The sequence below is a fragment of the Tubulanus polymorphus genome, chromosome 1 (assembly GCF_964204645.1).
Source record: "Tubulanus polymorphus chromosome 1, tnTubPoly1.2, whole genome shotgun sequence".
Taxonomy (NCBI): domain Eukaryota; kingdom Metazoa; phylum Nemertea; class Palaeonemertea; order Tubulaniformes; family Tubulanidae; genus Tubulanus; species Tubulanus polymorphus.
The window spans coordinates 10,817,408-10,835,976 of record NC_134025.1 but is presented as its reverse complement, the minus strand read 5'-3'; the positions used below and the strand labels follow the sequence as shown (position 1 = coordinate 10,835,976).

Sequence of the window (18,569 nt, the reverse complement as noted above, 5' to 3'; positions counted from 1 at the left end):
ATATACATTTATACACTTTAGGAAATTGTTGTAGTTTAAAAAATGGAATTAAGCGTAGGAAAAATCAAATTGAAAGCATGGAAAGCCAGACTACTATGAGGCGTATAACATTCCAAGTAACAATGGCGTTGTTTTACAACCGTTTATTGCACAACTCGACAAATTAAAAAAAGAAATCATTTCTCGCAACCTTAACTTACGATTCCTTCCAAACCTTCAAATGGCGCTTTCTGACCAACTTCCTAATTCGTTAACACCCAAACTTCGTCCATTCTACCATCATGTCAACCGTCAAGTAATACCGCGTACTGCTTTATTTCATAGGATCTTCTTCTAAATAGTATTTTTGGTTTACCTTTGTCAGCGATATGATGTTGGCATTGAGCCAATTCATGTAAAATCGCGGTACGTTTTTTTATGTGAGCATTTGTTTCATTGGTTCTCGGCTTAAAAGACGTATAATCGATGCGATTGAAGACATGGCGAACCTCCGTCGATGACATGGTCAACTGAGTTAAAATTCTACGAAAAACTGTTTTTGGCGGGAAAATTCTTAGCTCTCGCGTATAAAATTGCAATGACCTCGATTGGGGGGGCGTTGTCTCTACGAACAAATGGGATTGTTTTTTGGATATACGGGGAATTCCGGCGCTACTAAAATTATGGGAAAGCCATAGAATGGTGTACGTTTCATTGGACTAGGTGCCGTATACGTGCCGATTTCAAATGCTCATTGCTGGTGAGGATGTAATTATTCACTCATCTGCCATAGGTATTGTTTCATTTTAATACCCGGTGATTGTTTTGATTGACATTGAGGTGTAAGCGAATATTCACTTACACGAGGCCTCCACATGCACGCGGAGTGCTACACCACACACACACACACACACACAAGCTCGTACAGTACACTACGGTGATGCTGTAACGCGTGAACGTTTGATATGAAAATAGGCTGAATAATCATAGCAGAAGATGAGCGCTGTGTTTTCTGTTCGATAGAATTTGTAATAAATTGTAATTTCTTGTGACCTGAAAATACTAAGCAGCAAACTAAAAGGTCTGTCGAGGTCTGAATATTGTAGTGGTAAATTCCAGGACTTAAAACGATCTAATAGCCGATTTCTTCTGTACCACCGATATTTTAGCTTCCGTGGCCAACATTGGAAGAGGTTTCCAAGACCCAATATTCAGCCACCCTCTGATATGTGATGAATTTTAGGCCATCCCAAAATAATGGTCTGTTTGCCGTAACCCGACCAACCTGACTTCAGAGGTACCGAGTGAAAACTTTTTTCTAGGATTCATTGAAATAAATTTTATTTTTGATAAAAACAGCCGACCGACTATGAGCTACGTATGTTTGAATTCTAGTGTGCATGGTGTGAAAACATGCCTTGACATGTGGCCTAGTTTAAGTTTCCAGGAAACTGGCAGTGTTCCAATAAGCTGCCATTCATTCTAATAGTGACTAAAGTGACTGAATAGCTGGTAACGTGAAAGCGCGCACATATTCAATGTACCGTTTCATTTTTAAGACAGAGATGACGCTCTGGACGAAGTTATAATTTTAGAATAATTCTTGAAATCTACGCTATTAGACAAATTTCCTGTGCACAACGTAGATGATTTTTTGCGATATTGTTTCCATGTAAAAAAGCCCAAAGGTGAAAAATTTGTTTTTTTTTGCCCAAAAATTTTGCAAAAAAAAAATTCTACCTACCTACCGACTCATCCTGAAAAGTTGAGTCGGTGTTGCAGCAAACAGACAATTATTTTGGGATGGCCTTATTTGAATATTTTTTCATATCATATTAAACATATTTTTTTGAAAATATAAAATAGTTTCCCTGCCGTGCCTACCTGTACCCTACAAACTTTTAGACGTGGACCGCAAACAAATGTATATCTTCGGTCTTATTTGACTACAAAATAATTCTTTAGGAAAGATAAAATACAATATAAACTGTGGATCTTTGAAGTCACGAATTAAAAAGATTTTTCAAGCAATGCCCTTACTCCAAACAACCTCTAGCTTTCAAGGTAAACCACACTTTGCCCATGGGCAATTTATTTTGCAGAATATTCTCAGATCTATTTTCATTATATGCTGTATAACTTAAGTTCATCGAGCAAGGGACTGCAGAACTATATGATTTTCAAATTAAACTTATGTTTTAAAAATGAGCGCAAATCATCGCAACAATGGGGACCTCGAGGGACCGCCACAAAATGGCGCCTAGAAACTGGAAACTTTTTTATTGATTGAAATACTTGTTAACCTAGGCTATATGGTCATATCGGTAGAGTACATACAGTGCACGGGAAAAAAATGTATTTCAATCTTCATCCTGATCAGCTGCGCTTTACAGTCACAATCTGAATCAATTTCGTCCGACGCAAATTTTGATGAATAACAGCAACGTTTTATCCTAATACATGTATGCACTTCACTTCTTGAGAGATGAGAACATTGACTTTGGATTACCATTTTTCAATCGTACTTAGAATTCGCATATAGAATTTTTGATTCAATACATTTTTCGCTTGAACTCGATGGTTTGCTCGGCGGATACCAGTTAAAATTCTGGATCGGCTCATTGTTTGATACCCACACACCAATGGACCACGAGGAGTCCGTCGCTAGAGCTATACCACCGAGTCTCGTGGTCTCTGAAAATTTGGAAAACATATAGACAATAAATACATACCAAAAATATACATATCTTGAAAAAATTCATTGACGTATCAATTCCCTGTTAGCTAGTCACTGTGGATAAAATGAATAAATCCCACAATATAATTTTTATGGGGATTAGATTCATCGAAATGAAACCACGTTTCGACTATTGACTAACAGCAATCATCGGGTGGGTTCATTTTTCAAGTCCTTGCTTGTTGCATTCGGTAAAGTAAAAGTTAGATACAATAAAAGAACAGCCAACCGTTCACCGTAAGGTTGATTTCCCAGCTAACATTATTTGTGGTGAAATAGTGCTGAATATCAAGGATGTCTATCACGTGTTTGGTCATTTCTTCGATGCATCGTTTTGAAAATGAATGCGCTACGTCTCAAAAATACGTCTGCGTGTCCAATTTGAAGTTATGAAAAAGTAAGACCAGCTACTAAAACTCTCTCGCCTCTCAGCGAACAAGTATCCAAAATAACGCATCTTCGAAAACTTTATCGAATATGATCGTTCTTATCCAGGATGATAACTGTCACATTCGCACTTGCTGCAAAAATTTCAAAATGCTTTCGTAAATTGACATGATTGTAAGGCTTTAATATTGTTACAACCACATGAAATTTCAGAATTGAGAATGATATTGTACCATAGGGAAAAATATTTTTTTAATTTCATTGTTCCACAAAAATATCTTCTGCACATAACGTTTACATTCATTTTAACAGCAGATGGCATTATTGCAAGTACGGCGACGTTCGTTCGTTCGTTCGTTCGTTCGTTCGTTCGTTCGTTCGTTCGTTCGTTCGTTCGTTCGTTCGTTCGTTCGTTCGTTCGTTCGTTCGTTCGTTCGTTCGTTCGTTCGTTCGTTCGTTCGTTCGTTCGTTCGTTCGTTCGTTCGTTCGTTGAGAGATGAGGTTAAGTTTTAATAAATAAACAGGAAATAAACTGTTTCTACAGTTCACTACAGTCATGAATACGCATATACGCATATACATGTACGCAAGTTAAATTACGCACCACCAACGAAGTACGGGTGTAATAAGATGGAATATGGTTCGAAATTCCCAATTATGTACTACGATTTAAACAAAAAACTATGTTATTTCGACCGCCGATCGCACAACTATATATGTACTTCGATTTCCGATTTCAAAATCAACCCCCTGTTTCGCCCCCGGCAGGTTTGGTGGGTCTAGAGGGACACTCGATCAAAACAAAAATCAAACGAATTCTACCAATCAAATAAATAACCGGGTCAATCGCTATTTTAAGATTAGAAAAATAAGATAGACCTTAAAGACATCAGAGGTTTTATATCGTTTTATCTATTGTAAAGATGAAGAAATGTACATTTATTCACTTTTGTAAATTTTAGTAGTTTGATGAGTGGAATGAAGCGTGGAAAAATCAAATTGAAATTGTATCAATCATAAGGCACGGCGTAAAATTGAAGTTACATCGGCGTTTTCTTTCCCACTCAAACTTCGTTGACCGTTTATTGCAAAACCCGACAAATTAAAAGAATTATGTCTCGCAACCTAAGCCTACGATTCCTCCCAAACCTTCAACTGGCGCTTGTTGACCAACTCCCCCATTCTATTAACACCTAAACTTCGTTGTGATACCGCGTACTTACGAGATTATCTTCCTTCAAAAACATTTTTATGTTTTCGTTGCTGTGAATTGTTAATTCAATGCAATGCTCGGTAACTGAGGCTATATAATGACTATATACAATAGTGTACAATAGTGTACATGGAAAAATGTATTTTAATCTTCATCCTGGTCAGCTGCGCGTTACTGACTATATGTATATAGTTACAATTTGAGTCAACTTCATACGAGGTTTCTGCGACTTAGATTTTGATCAGTAACAGCTACGTATCCCGAATGTACACCATCTTCACTTTTTGGGAGTATTGACTTCGGATTATCATTTTCCAATCTTTATAGAATTCTTAGAATTCGCATAAGAATTTTCGATATGTTTCGCATGGTCCATCGTTCCACATATGATCTACGAGCTCATATATCTCTAAACATTTTTCGCTTGGTTCCGATGGTTGGCTTGGATCCCAGTTGAAATTTTGGATCGGCTCATTGTTTGATACCCACACCCATGGACCACGAGGTGACTTCGTCGCTAGATCTATACCACCGAGTCTCGTGGTCTCTGAGAATTTAGAAAACATATATAAAATAAATACATACCAAAAACATGCATACCATGAAAACATCAATGGGGAAACTACGACCTCCTGTGGCAATCGTGGATTCCTCTTATGGCAGGCGAGGATCCACCAGGTGTGCTAGTAGTTACTCGGTCTTCTGCGTTCGATTTCTTCCACATTTCAATGAAAATCACGCCATCTGGTGGGATACCTGGTGTTGCGATTCCCCAAATGATTAATAAATGTCCTGTTATTCGTCGAATTATAATACACTTATCAGTGTCAATAAAATAGATAAATAAAATGTCCCGAAATGAAATGCTTCTATCCGGATTGAATTTATCGAAATGAAACCACGTTATGGATTTTAACTAACAGCCATCGTCAGGTGGATTCATTTATCAATTCCCTGCTTGTTGCGTTGTGTAGTATAAGAAGGCTCATATAGCAGGCTACGGTCAACCGTTCACTGTAAGGTTGATCTTCCAGCAAATACTTTTGGGGTGTAAAAGTGCTGAATCAATATCAAGTACATGTATATCTATCATATGTGTTTTTGATCATTTCTTCGATCGGCATCGAGCAAAATTGACACTAGTTGCCTGGTTGTGTTTTGCATGCGTCGCTTTGAAAACGATTGCGCCACGCATCTATAATCTAGTCATTTCGTGTTTCGCCATCTCGTTATGAAAATCAAACCATCGAGCAGATTACTCTCTCGCTTCTTAGCTATTTTGATAACACACGTTAGAGTTTGAGTTGAGTACTTACGATCTGTGTAGCGTTTCATCAAGTACTTTCGTAGCGCTGACTGTAATTTCTTTGACTTCGGCTCTGCGAGTTTAAAGTTGCGATCGGAACAATATCTTTTGGAATCGATGAAATTCATGCTTATATCTGACATTTTGTAGCACGATGTATATATAGCAAAGAATCCATCTGGGCAAGCTTGTTCTACAAAAATCGACAGAATTCGAAGTTCAACCGGGCGCCCAGCAATGTGAATTCATTACAAGGTTTTAGAGGGCTACTTGAATCTTGTTGTATAATTATATCTTCATAATATAATCGAAATATATTTCTTATCTGCGATTTTCTCTGATCTAAGAAAATGTTTCTGACGTTACCTTCTATGTTAATTGTTTTGATTGATCCATTTATTTCGTACCAAAGATACCCGTATAATTCGCAAGCTCGTGTGTCCGATGTGGAGACTGTCCTGGACCCTTTACATCGAGTTTGAGAAGTACAGATAGCGGCGCAGTGAAGCTGACTATAGTTGCGGTCTGAAAAAGCTTGAAATGGTTTCTGCAACTTGCTTATGGTAGTTTCGATGAATCGTCTGTTTACATATGTGCTGCTACCATTCACGAAATCAGCGAACAAAAGTAGCATCTTCAAATATGCAAAATAACGCATCTTCGAAAATTTTATCTATCAAATATCCTCGTTGCTATTCAGAATGATAACTGACACATTCGCACGTGCTGCAAATATTTTAAAACGCTATCGTAAAATGCCATATAATTGGACGGACATATATTGTAATAACAACCTGAAATTTTAGAGTAAAAAAAATAGTACGATAGGGATTATATACCTAATGAAATAATTTAGATTCAATTACGAAGCAATACTGCATAATTCATGCGTAGAATGAGATTTTTACAAACAAATCATTATCACGTTTGGAAATGTAGCCGTAGAATTCAGACACATTGACGCACGTACTTAGTTTTTCTAGTTTATAATTGCGGAAGAGTATCCAAAAAGTAAAATAGAAGTAAGAAGTCGTCATGATGGTTAAATGATTTTATTCACATGATTCACGTTTCAATCGATTTCGACTCTTTTTCGAGTCATTTTCAAGAAATGAATAGATGCAAACTTACACGTCGCTTAAATCTAAGCAATTAGAGGATTATATACTCTTATTAAAGTTGCTAGCAAGTTCAAGCAATAGTTTCCAGAAGCTTTCCTCCATAAAGACAAAACGTTTCATTTACATATTGTCTTAACCATTTTGAATTCATCTGTTGAGAATATACGTCACAAAGATCTTTCGAGAATCTGAATTGTACGTTCTGTTTATTGGCATAGTGATTTTATGGTGAAAATGGAACTCATGAATTCGGGGGTTGTGCACATATATGATATCGGATGACAATGCTGTGGCAGATCAGTCACACGTATCTTAATGTAAAAGATACCAAAATAGAAAAAGGCTTAATTTTTTGTCTAGCTGACGCGTTAGCGATAATCATAGAAATCAAGTTGATTGATGGACTCTCAAATTCATGTTTTTCAGAATTGTTTTTCAGAATTGTTTTTCAGAATTGTCCTTCAGGATTTGTTTTTCATTACAATGATGAGGCGCTGATTGCGAATTCTGGCAGCAGCGTTTCTTCATTGGCCTCCTCAACTGAAAATGAATGACGTACGACGCTACGTATATGAGACACATGATGACTGTTTTCGTCATCGTGATCTCTTTTATTCTTCAAGCATGTTTTTCATTTCCATCCGCTGTTCGAACGCTAAAACGATGCAGATGCTTTTCGCAATATTTTCCGTTTTCATATCAGGTCAGTGCAAATTGATTTGTATGTAGTTCGTAAGTCGTGAATACTTTCTGTAAAATCTTTCAAAAATCATACGCATTGATAAGAATTTATCATTGAATTAGCTTCTGAACGTACGTTGCTTTATTTGAAATTAAGCTTACTATCTAATTCCTGGCGATCGAATCTTGAACTTTGAGTGAGAAATTTATTTCGTAGTTATAGCTTAGATATAATTCCAAATTAAAAAAAGAAGCATTTTTCCATTTTTCACGAAGAAAGATAGTCTATAAACTAGACAATTTTAGATCTAAATCTCTTTGCGGTGGAAATGAATTCATAAGATGATCAGTGGTTAATTCAGAATACGGAATCGACCGACTCCTGATAATATCTGAATTATTCATTTGCATTGATATATTGATCTTGAAATAGGGGTTGACCTGTTATTCATTATTTGATTGGTAGATTTCGTTTGATTTGTTTTGATTTGGTGTACCTTACAAACCCAACACATCTGCTGCCATAAGCGAAACGGGGTTTGATTTTGAAATCGAAGTACAGATACAAGTACAAATATGATTGTGTGATCGGCGGTCGAATTTACAGAATATTTTGTACTGTTGGGTTAGATATAGAATTGATACATAAAAAGGGGACCGTTTCACAGGCCGACATAAAGTTTTATCAGTCATATTACTTCTTATCTTGAAATAGTAATTTATTTGATTGGCAGATTTGGTATCATTTCTTTGGATTTGGTGTCCCTTACAAACTCACCACACCTGCCGGAAGCGAAGTAGTGTGTTTGATTTTGAAATCGGAAATCGAACTACAGATATAGATGCGCGACCAGGGGTAGAGTTTACAGAGCTTTTTGTTTAAATCGAAGTAAATAATTGGAAAATTCTGTTCCGGTTCATTAGTCAAATGTTCACACAACACTGATGTTACTTAAATGAATTCTTAAGGCTCTCAGTCCCAGGTTAAGACCACAGGTTTAAAAGAGTAAAACGTAGGTGAATATTTGTATTTGACTCAAGGGTTAGAGTTAGTTTATTTCGAATTGTAATATTTCACAGTAAAATAATGAATCGGCTCCTGATATGCAATAGATGGCACAATTATTTTGCGGAATCAGTCGCCATATTTGAGGCTTTGTTAACGACGTCCTCCTTTATTTCTTTCACGGCAATCCATACGTCACGTTTTACGTAACACTGAAAAACATTCTTTCCAGATTTTGCTTTTCATTTGTTACAAACTTCCGCGTAAACATGATAGTTGCTCTTATCGTTCTTTCCTTTGATCTGGCCGTAGTAAACACGTTCATTAACTTTCTATTTCCATTCCGCCAAAATTAGTGTCGTTATTTTCTCAGGAGGATTCTCATCAAGGCTTGCTGTCGTTGTTCTACGTTTTTGTTGATTCCAATCCAATTCATAAGGCGCTCTCACAACTAAGCCAATTACGATCAACCCACGGGAAATAGTTCCATAAAAAGCGCATGCTTTAGCGCACTTTCTCCGAATCAAAGTTACGATGAATTCAGATGAATTTTTATCTCCATATTCTCTAGTGCACGCCGGGGTCTTTGGCGAAAACACGAGCGCCGACATGGAGATTGAGATCGCAAAGCACGCATGCTCGGTGTACCTGTGTAATCCGAATGCAAGAAAAGAAGCGGCGAAATTAACCGAAGTTGACAAGTGTATTCCCAGTTGTATTCGCTTCCATCGTTGCACGACCGCCATTAACAAGTATCAACAGGACGAATGTATGACCACTGTATCGATCATTTTGCCGTTCAGTACCAGACGAAAAATCGACGTCGAAACGTACACGCCAAAATGTTTCATAAGGTGCCTGGCTCCAAATCGTGTCGCAATGGGTAAGTTCAAAACAAAGGCCATCTTTGCACCGTCAAGCGATTTCTGAGAGCTCATGTTTTCGATGGACCAACTTATAGATAGATCTTCAGAACCATCTTTTGAAAGAAGCTTAACGTAGCAATTATGTTGCAATACAATCAACAATTTAGAATTCGCTTTTTCTTTTTTTTCTTTCTTTTTTCGATTTACTCTTTTTGAATCTCGAAATAGGGATGGTCCCTGTTATTCATTTGTTTGGAAGATTTGTTTTGATTCGCTTTCATTCGGTGTTACCATGGACGTATAAACTTGAGTCTAAATCGTCCAATTTACCCGTCCATGGTGTACCTTACTAAACCCACCACACCTGCCGGGAACAGAGGGTTTGATTTCGTTTTTTAGACATTTCTTTAACGATAAACCCCATTTTTGTGAAATCTTTCATTACATATCTCAGAATTTCCAACATAAATTGCCGCATTAGTATCGGAAACGAACCGTGACTTCAATTCAATTCGTGCCACGATATACCTCTTATTCGTAGGACTGCCGTTGATGGAAGAAGGGGAAACAACGATCGAGTATCAAGCTAGAGTCGCCAAAAGATGGTAGATTATCAGGTGGACTATGTTTTACCAAGTTATACGAAGTTTGCGTTCAAATAGTTTCCTTATACGTAATTACGTAGGTCTTTTGGTTAGAAAAATGTGATTGTCAACTCTTTAGCATGTTTAATGTATCAATGAATATGAAATAAAATCAAAATCCCCTTGTCCGAGATGTGTTTCATCGTGATTAATTTACTAACCGTATACCATAATTAGGTGATGTACTAAATTTATTGTGCAATGGCTCATGGAGAGGTGACCAACGTCGCATGAGCTTGAATACATTTTTGGATAACGATTGATATGGAAAGAGAACTTATGCATGTTCACGTGCTGTAGAAAAAAGTCAATCAAAATGGAAACATAACTGAAATTTGATTTCAGGATATCTTTATTTTGCGCGGCTGATAACTACATGGACATTTCGTTTAGCAGATACCACATGATTTAGGGCAGAGCTTCTTGACAGTCACTGGGTTCTTCTCACACTCTCCGTAATTAGCCCAGCCGGGACATTCTGTATTCTTATCAACACAATCGCCAGCGCCAGTACCACCACCCGTTTCTGGTTTCGTTCCGGTGGGTTTGCATTTTCCACAAGAAAGTGGACATACTTTTTGGACAGTCACTGGGTTCTTCTCGCACTCCCCGAATTTAGCCCAGTTTGGGCATTCTTTATTCGTATCAACACACTTGCCAGTGCCAGTACCAGTGTCAGTACCACCACCGATCTCTGGTTTTGCTGTCGTAACGGTGGGTTTGCATTTTCCACAGGAAAGGGGACACAATCGTTGAACAGTTACTGGATTCTTTTCACACTCTCCGAAGTTAGCCCAGCCCGGGCATTCTTTATTCTTATCAACACATTCCCCACCAGTTTCAGTACCAGTATCAGTACCCCCGGTACCGGATTCCTTACCACCTATAACTGTATCTCCGCCGCAGTCTATTTTGCATGCCCGCGGACACCAGTCTTCTCTCCTTGCGCATCGGTCGTTTGAGCGATAATGCCAGCAGATGGAGCTGCCGTCGACACACTCTATTTTCGGTAATTCTACTACCGAACTGTCCGGTTTCATCTGCGGGTACTGGTTGGGTCGTTGACAGTACTCACAAGTGTATTGACAAAGTCGCTTGTTGTTGTGGGCTTGGCTGGGATCCTCGCACGTCTTACTGAATTTCCAATCGGGGCAGTGTTTGCTGTTGTCACGGCATTCCGTCGGGGGAACGAATTCTTTCAGTCTCTCCACTGTAAAACAAGAATTCACACGTTTGCGTCCCATTTTCACTACGCGACAGAATATAGATAAGCCAGATTTTTGTTCGTAACCTACATTGGAACACGAAAATTTCGCAGACAGTCAAAATCTCATTGTCTCCTTTAATCTCGACGCTGACGTATTTTCCGGAGATCTTTTGGTCGCACTTTATTTTAGCAAGTCCATATCTTCCACCGGGAACGGCTATATTCAATGAACAGAATGTATTAGCTATAGTGTTAATTTACCGGTATGGTAATAGACAGTATTTCTACGATACCGAATGATCGCTATAGACATCAAAAGATTTGACCAAAAAAGTTCACGCCACCTTCAACTCATCCAGTAATCCAGCACTATATGCCCCAGAAAATTCTTGTGTACTTACCGCCTTTGTGTGTGGAGCAAAGTTGATTTTTGCGATGGTCAGGATCATTACCGATGCGAACTTCAAAATCGTGGAGTCTTTCAGCTGTTCGGGAAAAATTTCAAACATTTAAAAGACAATTCTGAATGTACGTACTAAGGCTTGTAAAGATTAAGCGAGAATACTTTTCAATTTGCTGTTTACTATGAAATTATTCCCATTTACGATATTTTATATTTACGCCTGTTTGAAATATGAAAATAGGTTTTATTTTGGCGGGGATAAATTTGTGAAACATAAATACTTACAACAGCAATCATCTCGATTGTAAATATGAATGTATTCGATAGGTTTATTGGCGTATTCATTTTCCAATGTGACTTTTATCCAGGGGTCCCTTTGTGGTTTTGTCATCGTACATGATCCAAGTGTTGCTGCAATGAATAGTTTATTCAATATCAATAATTTTAATATGACGAAATAAAGTTTGAAAATTCTTTTGGACTAAACTTATAGAAACGCTTAAACCTAACTATATGGTTAAGGTTTACTATAAAAAAACCATTGAATAATATTTTTTGGTTCATGTGTTCTTCGTTTTAAAAAATAGAATCTTCCAATCTTAGTTAAATGTTTAAAAAGTGTATACGGTCCTGTGGCCCAGGTACTTTCGCTTTGCTTACCGTTTTCAGGTTTCAGAGGTAGCCCGTGTACCGCTCCGTCAGTGGCATGCCACGCTCCCCAATCCACTTCTCGGCCGTTTGTACTGCTCTGCTCGACCTTTGCCCGCCAGGCAACATTCACTGCAATAGAAAAACTACATGTTTATGCATTTAACGACAATGGACTGTCTCTCGATCAATTCCATCCTAGAGGCCATTTTATTCTAGCCGTGATAAAAGCAGAATCTGAAATCAAAACGGTATCGTCAGCGTAAAGCGTAACCGAAACACTCAACCGATTCGTGTCTTCGTTTTTATCCAGTTGGTAAACAAACTGGGGTACACATTTCTCATAAGAAATTTTTTTGGGGATAGATTATCACCCTGCCTAAGTCTGATACCGCTATGGGAAAAAGTAGTCATATGATTCTATGTACGTAGTTCAATAATTTTTTGAAGGCATGTAATCATTCATCATACAATTCACAAAACAGAATATAAAAACAATTCGATGATTTTTTCACTGTGAAAATGTGCAAGAAGTCTTAACGAAAATGATGTACCACTACACGCGTACCTGGTATGTTACCCGGAGTGATCTGATCGGGCGCCAAACTAGGCGTGTTCTTTTTGTGTACGCATTCGGTTCCATTTACGCTTTAAATGAAAAACAAGAAATGACCAGTGTTTTTTCAATCATTCGGTCGTCGACCTATTCACTATCAGAAACATGCAGTAATATCATTCATTGTAAAAAATTTGAAATATTTTGAAATTACCGATACGTGCAAAAAATCTTTGAAATATAAATCCGTGTTTACTTTAAGAAGTTTTCGAATCGTTGCACGCTGCATCGCGCCCAGTCGTGATCTTCGTAGACACCAGATCTCATCAGTCCCGTGTAGCAAAACTCTGACATCGGCCAACGATAGTCGTCTGGCATTCCCAATCTACGTCGAGAATTTTTCATTTCAAAATCTAATATCGATACGATTGTCGGATCAAAAATTATTCTTCATGGTTGATTGTACCGAATCGTCCTGGGGACATGGAAAAAAATTCAGTTTTTTCATAAAAACCTATTTTTGAAAAAGAAATCCAATTTTTGGGAAAAATTCCATTTTTTGGAGAAATAATCCTATTTTTGAAGAAAAAGAATCCAAATTTTTGAAGAAAATGTTTTTCCAAAATCGAATTGCTTTTCTAAAAAAAAACGAATTTGTTTTTTAACCAGGACTATTCAAAATATTTTTCAATGTCCTGAGGACGCTTCCGTATAAGTGGGCTAGAAACCCATACATAATTATCAATCGTGATATCAAAATGATATGATTGAAAGAAATATTTCCGTGCATTTTATCCTACGTACCCGTGAGCAAGTTCGTGAGCTACCGTCCTACTCGTAGTGCTCATCATCCAGCCACCCTGAGCAGCTACGCCACAGCAATGATCAGTAGGTTCACTGCACGCACCGGATGAAAAGGCTGTAATTTTACATTATGCATTTCGTATTAATACCAGAACGCAAGAACGAGACGATATTTCTTATTAATGACTGAATGACTTTTTTTATTTCACATCGTTATGATCAAAAAGAATCATCGAAAATGTTACAAACTTACAAACTCCACCAAGTCCTCCCCACATTTCTCTTCGGCTGAAAAAAGGGAAAAAACATTTATGAATCTTCGAAGCCTCTAAATATTGTCCCATTGGTGTATCCAAAAAGCGATATTCTGGTTTTCATAAATAATGTATACATACTTTGAAAACATCACCAGATCGTCCCAATCCTTGCTATCTTTGAACGTTTCACCCTGCCACTTGCATGCCGCGGTCATAGCCGTTTGCTGTTGAGGATAGGTAAGTATATTCACAGTTGAAATTCATCTCCATGACTATGATTTTACACCTTCAATAACATCGACCACTTATGCAAATACCTTAACAGTTTCTTCGTAAGTTTTGTTAAGAAAAGCGATCGGGGATAGTATTATTGCGAAACATGAGAATTACTTTGATTTTTGGGTTGTAGCAGAAACAACGATAGAACAATGCCCGTTAATCTTAAAAATGGTATCATATTTATGCATCCTCTGCAAATTCGCGAATTCAAAGAATCATTCATATAACCAGGGAGATTAATCTCGAAAATTTTCGAACACTTACGTGCCATGGATCTTCGAGTTTTTCAAATGGTTTATCGAGGAAAATCAGTTTCTGCAGCGTTAACCAGACTTGAAATCCTAACGAAGGATGTATGTACCACAACTGCGCCTTAAAATGAAAATCCAACACTTAACGACATATATATTATATCCGGAATGTCAATTTTACTGAAAGAGATACCCAATTGGGGAAAAAATTAGCCTGTAGCCAATCATACGATGGTTGAATGATGATTGCATCAATAAGAAGAAATAGTTGCATTTCACTGAATTCTTTTTTTTTATAATGCATAATGTGTCAAATCAAAATATCTTGAATATCTATTGTTTCGAACTGACGTTAAAACTTACGAAAAGGAAAATTTGTTCAATGTGCAGTATGAGCTCGTCCTCTGAATTAACGACCTCGGCGTAAAAATCATTTTTGTACGACTGAAATATACATGTAAATACGTGGATTTATAAAGCCTACGGTGAGCCGATTGCCCATACACAGAGCTGAGCCCCTGGATCATACATACAGACGCTCATCGCGCAATTCTTAATACACTAATTCTTAAGATACTAAATATTATCTGCATGTAAATATAAGCTGCGTTCACACTAGGATTTCAGTACGGTACTAAGCGTTCACACTACGAAATTATTCGAGGCCTATTCGCGGCGTTTCAGTTCCGTACTGAAATACGCGGCTTATTGAGCACGGAATGCGATTCCGCGCCGAAAACCCGATCTCAGTACGGCACTGAGCTGGCCGCGCATTTTCTGTAGTGTGAACGCAGATTCGGCGCTTAGCTAGCCGCGTATTCACATCCTCCTTGTACAAAAAACTTAGCACTTATTACACCCCTCTATTGGCACACTGGTTGACTACTATACTGGGCTTACTAAGTGCCGAATTGCCGACTCCTACGAGCAATTATCTAACTAAGATAATTGCTCGTAGCCGACTCGTAGTGTGAACGTAAATGGCTGTAAAAGCGCCGTATTTTGGTGAATTCGGCACCAGCGAAGTACGATACTTCGCAAGCGCCGAATCTAGTGTGAACGCGGCTATATATTTAACCAAAAACTGTGGAATCATCTAAATTTGTTTGATAATACAAAACGATAAGAAGTGAAACAAATGTAAGTAAACTCGCGACTACAATCAAAGAGTAGCGAAAAATGTGCTGCCTGTCCCCCATATCGCATTAATCTTATTTTAAATCTGCGTTGGTATTTGAGAAATTAGATGTCCATTGATATCTGTATTGATACGGATTTCTAATGATGTTTCGACCATATAATACCTACGTCATCCATCATGGCAGCTATTTCGTAATGCAACACTCGACCATTCGGCAGATGCTCCGGTCCGAAGTGAACCATGTTCCAGTCGTGTTTCTCGTCCGGGTAACGTTTAGTTCTCGAATGTTCTGCGATATACACGGCGGTAAGATTGTGATTCGTTCGAAATCTTATCACATCACGACAAATCGAACCTATTACGTACCTTTTCCCGCCGATTCCATCAAAGACCGTTTGAGCTCGTGCATGAAATCTACGTCTCTCTTCCTCTGTTCTGAAGCCGGTGGTTTTGCGATCATCGGATTGATGAGATAATCGTTGATATTTGTAACGATGTACCCAGCCGTCTACAATAAAATCCACGGTATAATTTCCGCAGCTAGGGCACAATTTTGTCCGGCCAAAATTTAGAATTACAAAGTCGTGTTGACGTGTTACAAGGTGCATTTGTATCTTATTTTTGATATCGTACGACTTAAACATCAGCTTACACGCGCAAACCAAACAATTTTTTTGTAACGGTTCCTGCGGCGGGCCCTATCCGTACACTGCACTCACCTTTCCGTTGCAGAAAGTAAACGCCGCCCAGCCGTCTTCATGCACCCCGGCTGATGCTCGACCGATGTAGTAACAGTCTCGGTGGAATGGCCTAGTCTTGATTACACCGCCGTCCATCGAGCGTGTCTCGACCATCGCGTTCTTGGCCAAAAGAACGTTGTTTTTCTCCATTTCGATCGTCCAGTCTTTGCCGAACGCCTTGAACGTCAGTACTTTGTAGTAGGAACCCGATTCCGGATAGTGATTTTTCATATCGACGAATTCTTGAAATTCCGGTTCTTTATCGCGAAATTAAAAGAATCGATGTTTATTTCAAATCTTGCCAAAATGAATAATCACGACGATAAAATCGGGCCATGTCGTATAGTCAAAATTGTCTAATATCCCTTTACTACCGAGGGCCAAGCTTTATTGTCACTAATCGCAAGACTTACCATAGCTGATCCTGTAATCCCCTACAAAAAAAAACGTTTATCAATATTTAGAAATACGTGAAAATATTCATCGTCCTAAGAATATGGTAAAAAAGTGGTTATTGTTATTCTCAATTCTCATTCGGTCACGAATCATCACCTCTTTTTCTCTTAACAATATACGTAGGTAAGGTCAAAGATACAAGTTGAGAATTATGATCAAAATGTAGTGCATTCGAAAAGATCCAATATGCATTATGGTGGCTGATTCGGGCCAAGTTAGAAAGAAAAATTCCGTGCAATACACAATGAGAAAATGTATTGCTTCGTTTCTGCGGTAATTTGTGTTTCTTCGCGGCGAAGAAACGAAGTTTGTTTGTACGGCGCGCAGAAACGAGATAGCACAGCGAAGAAACGCATAGAAGCGGGCGAAGAAACGCTTCGGTCGTTCTGGCGTATTTCTGCGCGGCGAAACGGACGCAGAAACGAAGCGATATATTCTGTGCATGGCATATTGCACGGAATCTTTTTTTTTCTTAACTTGGCCCGAATATCAGCCACCATAAAAAATAAACATAACGCTGAATTTTTTGTTCAAAGTGAGAAAAGATTTACTTTTTGCAAAAAAATTTATTATATCAGCTTTTACTTATTGAATGAAATGATTAGCTATCTAATTACAATCTACTTACAATCGACGAACAAGGATTTAGCAATCCGGACACGTTCAATCGTAGCCTGAAAATGGTGATACGTATAAGTAAGTAATCTTCACTCCGATCTCCGTGATAAAGTTTTAGGAAAATAATATAATATGTTTATTGCGAAAAAAAACGTTTTCCAACATTTAGAATGATAATCCGAATGACGGCAGCTTGATACGTGTCGTCCAGTGAATCGAAAAGTGTTACAGATTGAAAAATGATCTAAACTAGGATCTCAAAAACTAGGATCTCAAATCTAAATTCGTGACGTTTTTCAGGCCCAAGATCCCGTGGCAACAAATAGGATCAATAGTTATTCGTAGTTGCTTGAAGTTTAAAATGTCAGTCTTTTGAATTCTAGGAAGGTGTATAGAAAATATTGTAATCATCGATTTTACCTCAGCGGTTACGGTTGATAAAACGTGCAAGACGAGAACGAAAAACCAAACGAGACCCAACATATTCAATATTGAGACGATCCAATCAGGCACTGACGAAATTTCTAGGCTAAAATTCGTTTTTTATAGTGGCAAATTTGATAATTCTGTTTACCGCAAGTAACAATCAAAACGATAACGCTCGTGATTGATGTCAACTGAAAAAACGCACCCGGTGTTTGCGTTTGTTCGAAAATATATTCAGCATGCATTCATATCTGATGTTTGATTAGAATCTCTGATCTGACAGATAGAAAACGAGATTGTTTGAATGTCCTGTCAATTCGGCGAATATATCTTTTTTCCTATTCTCTCGCCTGCTGCGTAGTCGTAGAAAGGGGTAATCTTAGGTCAGCCAAATCTGCACGCCCTTAAAGAAGGTGCTCCGATGCAGATATAACGACACATTAAAATAATTCGTTCGTTCCTTTTCTCGGAATCAATACAAAGCTAATAATTGCACATTCATACAATGGTTTCCCTATTAATGAGATTTTATGGCATCACTAAAAATCAGTAAATTTTACGTATAGTAAAAGGCATGGAAAATTAGCTATTCAAACCTGCTTGACAACGGCAATCGCTACTAAAGAATGCGGGAAATGCAAAGCGAAAAAAATGTGAAATCAACAAACCGATCGGTCGCCAACATTTCTATTGCAACCAACGATATATTAAGACACTTGGTCGAATTTGCAGGAACTTAGAAAAATAGACAAAGAAAATGTTTCTGTGTATCGCAGCAGCGATTGGCATTTCGTTAGTCTCGCCTCCTGTCACTGCGCAGCCGAGGTACAGTAAGTATCGATG

At 38.1% G+C, this 18,569-nt stretch overlaps 2 protein-coding genes across 3 annotated transcripts; one reads left to right on the top strand and one right to left on the bottom strand.

Moving 5' to 3' along the window:
• The first annotated feature begins 368 nt into the window (after positions 1-368).
• LOC141906638 (uncharacterized) lies at positions 369-9,974 on the top strand. 2 transcript variants are annotated; one of them, XM_074795918.1, is made up of 3 exons: positions 369-739; positions 9,002-9,313; positions 9,838-9,974. In XM_074795918.1, the coding sequence occupies exons 1-3, from the start codon at positions 727-729 to the stop codon at positions 9,903-9,905; spliced, it is 393 nt and encodes a 130-aa protein (XP_074652019.1). In that variant the 5' UTR covers positions 369-726; the 3' UTR covers positions 9,906-9,974. The 2 variants fall into 2 exon arrangements, with proteins under 2 accessions (XP_074652019.1, XP_074652012.1); XM_074795911.1 differs by having other exon boundaries at positions 369-772.
• Positions 9,855-17,806, bottom strand: LOC141906622 (uncharacterized). The gene is made up of 18 exons (XM_074795904.1): positions 17,721-17,806; positions 17,311-17,356; positions 16,640-16,660; positions 16,206-16,483; positions 15,853-15,994; positions 15,654-15,775; positions 14,709-14,789; positions 14,359-14,466; positions 13,954-14,039; positions 13,812-13,846; positions 13,559-13,673; positions 13,011-13,139; positions 12,767-12,846; positions 12,211-12,330; positions 11,836-11,961; positions 11,549-11,632; positions 11,236-11,364; positions 9,855-11,150 (listed from the first exon to the last, which is right to left on the bottom strand). The coding sequence occupies exons 1-18, from the start codon at positions 17,781-17,783 to the stop codon at positions 10,330-10,332; spliced, it is 2,586 nt and encodes an 861-aa protein (XP_074652005.1). The 5' UTR covers positions 17,784-17,806; the 3' UTR covers positions 9,855-10,329.
• Between the last annotated feature and the right edge of the window lie 763 nt (positions 17,807-18,569).

Coding starts and splice junctions, on each gene's coding strand:
- LOC141906638 (XM_074795911.1), top strand. CDS start 727: ATGCTCATTGCTGGTGAGGATGTAATTATTCACTCATCTGCCATAG. Junction 773..9,001: donor TATTCACTCATCTGCCATAG/GTATTGTTTCAT, acceptor CATATTCTCTAG/TGCACGCCGGGGTCTTTGGC. Junction 9,314..9,837: donor TCCAAATCGTGTCGCAATGG/GTAAGTTCAAAA, acceptor TCTTATTCGTAG/GACTGCCGTTGATGGAAGAA.
- LOC141906622 (XM_074795904.1), bottom strand. CDS start 17,783: ATGTTGGGTCTCGTTTGGTTTTTCGTTCTCGTCTTGCACGTTTTATCA. Junction 15,776..15,852: donor GATGGAATCGGCGGGAAAAG/GTACGTAATAGG, acceptor TGTATATCGCAG/AACATTCGAGAACTAAACGT. Junction 13,847..13,953: donor GATCTGGTGATGTTTTCAAA/GTATGTATACAT, acceptor CCCTTTTTTCAG/CCGAAGAGAAATGTGGGGAG.